The sequence below is a fragment of the Agelaius tricolor genome, unplaced genomic scaffold (assembly GCF_023055355.1).
Source record: "Agelaius tricolor isolate 1412-34295 unplaced genomic scaffold, bAgeTri1.0.p SCAF_18, whole genome shotgun sequence".
NCBI classification, from domain to species: domain Eukaryota; kingdom Metazoa; phylum Chordata; class Aves; order Passeriformes; family Icteridae; genus Agelaius; species Agelaius tricolor.
In genome coordinates this window covers 12,424,733-12,428,618 of record NW_027269278.1, presented here as the reverse complement: position 1 = coordinate 12,428,618, position 3,886 = coordinate 12,424,733, and the positions used below count along the sequence as shown (strand labels likewise).

Sequence of the window (3,886 nt, the reverse complement as noted above, 5' to 3'; positions counted from 1 at the left end):
TTTTACAAACTGACATTCTTTTTGTTGAGGTTGAACAAACCCCCTCCAACACAGCTCAGGGAGGTGTTCCTGCACCATCACTCACAGTTCACAGCTGCAGTCTCTGCTTCTCCCATCCGCTGCCAGAGCTCCTGAGCGACTCACCGCAACTGAAACGTCTCCCATTAGCCCCTTAACGAAAATATGCCACTCACACATATTAAACCACCACATACATCCCCCTGTGGGTGAATTCCCCACCAGCTCTTCGCAGTCAGGGCTCCGACGGGGACAAGCAGCTGCCTGCAGATCCCCAGGACCCCTCACCATGCTCGCCCCCGACAGGGGAGCAAGGGGGAAAGGCCTGCGCCCCAACCCGGCTCTAGCTGAGCCGGGGGGAAGCGGGATGCTTGCTGGAATTACACCCATTTCCCTCCAGTTGTTTTTTAAACCGGTTCGTTTCCAAAGCTCTCCCGGGCTGGCTCCGTCTGGAGCGCTAACAGGCCCCGAACCCGCCGCCATCTTGGGGAGGAAGCCGGGGGGAGGCCACCGCCATCTTGGGGAGGTCGGGCCGGCGGAATAATTATTGTGTGCGGGGAGAGGCGGCCGCGCCATCCCGGGGAGACGAGACCGGCCCGGCCCGGCCTCGGGAGGGACGGTCACGGTTTGGCCCGGCCCGGCAGGATCGAGACTGGGATGGGGACACAGTCCTGCGCCTGCGGCAGCGGACACGCCGCCTCCCACCATCCCTTCCGGGTGAGGCGGTGACCCACGCCCCCTGACCCCGCTGCTTCCTTTCCGCGGCAGCCGCCGGAGCAGACGGGCAGGTGAGTCCGGGCCGCGCCGTATCCGCCGCCATCCGCCCGCCCGCGCCTCGCCGCCGCCTCCGCGCCCGCCGCCCGCCCTCGCGGGACCGGGGCTGCGCGGGGCAGCGCGCTGGGCGCGGGGGAGGCGCGCCCGGCGGAGCGGGGCCATGGGCCGCGGGAGAGCCGCGGGCTGGAGTAGCGGAGCGCCCCGCTGGGGCTGCTGGGCCCCAGGCCGGCCCTCCCCCGGACCCTCAGCGGTCGGGGCCGCGGCGAAGCGCGGCGCGTTCGTCGCCTGCAGCTCGATGCCGGCGGTACAGCGTGTGCTGCGTGCTCCGTGTGGGCCTCGCTGGGCTGGGGAGAGCGCTGTCCGTGGAGCCCGTGCGCCATGGATGTGTCGAGGAGGGGATGTGGTGCTATCGAAGTGGCCGCGCAGACACTGCTGTAAATCGATGTTACAGTGCTCACGGCAGTGGGTGGAGAGGGCACGGCCGAGGGTGATCGTGGATTGTGTTTGGGTTGAGTACCTCGGTGCAGTGGCCGGACATCTCCCTTGTGCAGGGCGCCGGCTGTACCAGGAGTTTGGCAGGAGAGGGCAATAGGGAACCGTTTTTCTGTGCTTGGGAGCAGATGCCCAGGATCCGCGGCCATCAAACCGAGCACGGCCGAGTGCTGCCCCTGCTGTCTCCCATCGCTGGGGATGGGCTTCGGGAGCAGGAGACTTAGCTGGGCTAGTCCCAAGGATGTGGTTGGGAGACCAGTAACATGGAAGAATCCAAGCTAATACTTAAATGTCTGCAGACTCGCGGCTTACTGACAATACCGGGTCTGTGTAATTGTTTGGTTTGGTGTTTTCTTTCCATAAACCCACATAAACAAGGGGAAATGCTCAGCATTGCTGGTTATCAAGGAAATGAGCTCCCTTGTACACTGTTGTGGTGGGACTTGGGGACATCAGCTGCCATGTAGTGCAGCAGGAGAGACTCCACTAAACAGCTGTAGATGATGACCTGTGTGCCAGGATACAGCAAAGCTCGGAACTATGGGGTTTATAAGAAATGTACCTGTGTTTTGCCAGTGATAACTCATTTTTTCTTGCTTGGTAAAAGGTTGAAATAGCAGGAATTTCATAAAATTCTTTAACAATACCGAGAAACTACCAACACTCATACATCTCTTTTGTTGTTGTTCAGAAATGGCACCTCGTAAGGGCAAGGAGAAGAAGGAAGAGCAGGTCATCAGCTTGGGACCCCAGGTTGCTGAAGGAGAGAATGTGTTTGGCGTCTGCCACATCTTTGCCTCCTTCAATGACACTTTTGTCCATGTGACCGATCTGTCCGGCAAGTGAGTATGGGACAGGCATCACCTCCCTGCAGTGCCCAGCTCCTTCGGGTGTGAAAGCAGAAACTGGGTTTGGCAAGAGGTTCCACCAAAATCCTCGAGTTTCTGCTGAGCTTCATGCATGGTGCATATACATGAACTGGGTGGCTTGGTGAGCTCTTCTGATCAAGATGGTGTTCAGAGTACTGTGTGGCTTATTGATCTGTTAACATTAAAAATAATAAGTTCTGGCTTGGGGGAAGAACAAGGAATGGCTTTCTTTTGAGCATCACCTTTTCCTTCTGTAGGGAAACCATCTGCCGTGTGACCGGTGGGATGAAGGTGAAGGCAGACAGAGATGAGTCCTCTCCCTACGCAGCCATGCTGGCAGCCCAGGACGTTGCCCAGAGGTGCAAGGAGCTGGGCATCACGGCCCTGCACATCAAGCTGCGTGCAACTGGGGGCAACAGGTACAGCAGGAGGGCTGGGACACCGATGGGGACATGGCTGTGGGGCTGATGGTGAATGGGTGTGGAACACCAGGAGAGTGGTTTGGCATGGGGAAAGTGTGGCTTTCATATTCCTGGCTGTTTGTAAACTGTGTTCAGCTTCTGGGTCATTAAAGAGGTTGTTGGTTCTGACTCTCCTCCAGGACCAAGACTCCTGGACCTGGTGCTCAGTCAGCCCTGAGAGCTCTGGCTCGCTCTGGAATGAAGATTGGCCGCATTGGTGAGTGAGGGAAAAGGGATTATTTAGTGAAATGATTGCTCTGCTTGGTCTTAACTTGGGGACTTTCTTCATGGCCGCTTAGATGGCATCGATGAAAGGATTTCATGTAAACAGATCCTTAAATTGACCAGTAGGTGGTGAGAGCAGCACTCAGAACCCAGGTTTCTGTGTGCAGAGCAAACCCCAGCTTGGAGCAGGTTGCTGCTCCTCCTCTGATGTCATATGGCTGTTCTGTCACCTAAAAATACGTTGTTGGTCTTGGTGACTCAGTAATAATGGAGTTCTCCAGCTGTTGTAGGGAGAGTCCTGAACTTTGTGGGGAAATCACAAGACGGAGTGGTGGTGGTTGTGCTGAAAATTCTGCAAGCATCCTGTGTTTATTCTGAACTGCTGTGGCTGCTTGGTTTGAGTGGGATGGGAGATGGGGAATTTTTGCTTGCACAGCTTCAAAGCCCTGGATACCCATCCTGTGGCAAGTTCCCAAATACCTTCATGGAGAGTTCCTTCTGCACACATGCAGCTGTTGTGGCATCCAGGTGCTGAGGTGTTGGGTGATGGCTGTGCCCAGGTGGTTTCTGGGGGTGCCTCTGGAAGGTAACTGTGTTCTGGATTCTCTCCCTGCAGAGGATGTCACCCCCATCCCCTCCGACAGCACTCGCAGGAAGGGTGGGCGCCGTGGACGTCGTCTGTAACCAGCGCAGCACCTTCTGTTATTAAAGCTCTCTTAAACCTCTGTTTAACTCTGTGTTTTCTTACTGGGGTGTGCTCAGAAGCCAAGGGGCTTCAGGTAATTCCATCCATTGATGGCTTGTGCTATGGAACGAGGCCTCTGGCTTGGAGGGGAGCCAGGCTGGTTGATCCAAAGCCACAAGGGTCTTGGGCTTCATATAGTAAAGGCTGCTTTTAAAATGAGTCATGACCTCTTGCATCTCCTGGAAAAGAAAGCTGGGCTGGGAACGAGCAACTGCTGCTGGATTTTCTGCAAAATGTTGCTTAATGCATCACTTCCCTTTTCTGTGGAAAAAGTCCTCTCTGCCTGGATTTCTGTTCCTAAG

The 3,886-nt window shown here is 56.3% G+C and overlaps 1 protein-coding gene across 1 annotated transcript; it reads left to right on the top strand.

The window, feature by feature from the left end:
* The first annotated feature begins 594 nt into the window (after positions 1-594).
* RPS14 (ribosomal protein S14) lies at positions 595-3,564 on the top strand. Its single transcript, XM_071443376.1, has 5 exons — positions 595-806; positions 1,976-2,126; positions 2,411-2,572; positions 2,755-2,831; positions 3,456-3,564. The coding sequence occupies exons 2-5, from the start codon at positions 1,978-1,980 to the stop codon at positions 3,521-3,523; spliced, it is 456 nt and encodes a 151-aa protein (XP_071299477.1). The 5' UTR covers positions 595-806; positions 1,976-1,977; the 3' UTR covers positions 3,524-3,564.
* The last annotated feature ends 322 nt before the right edge of the window (positions 3,565-3,886 follow it).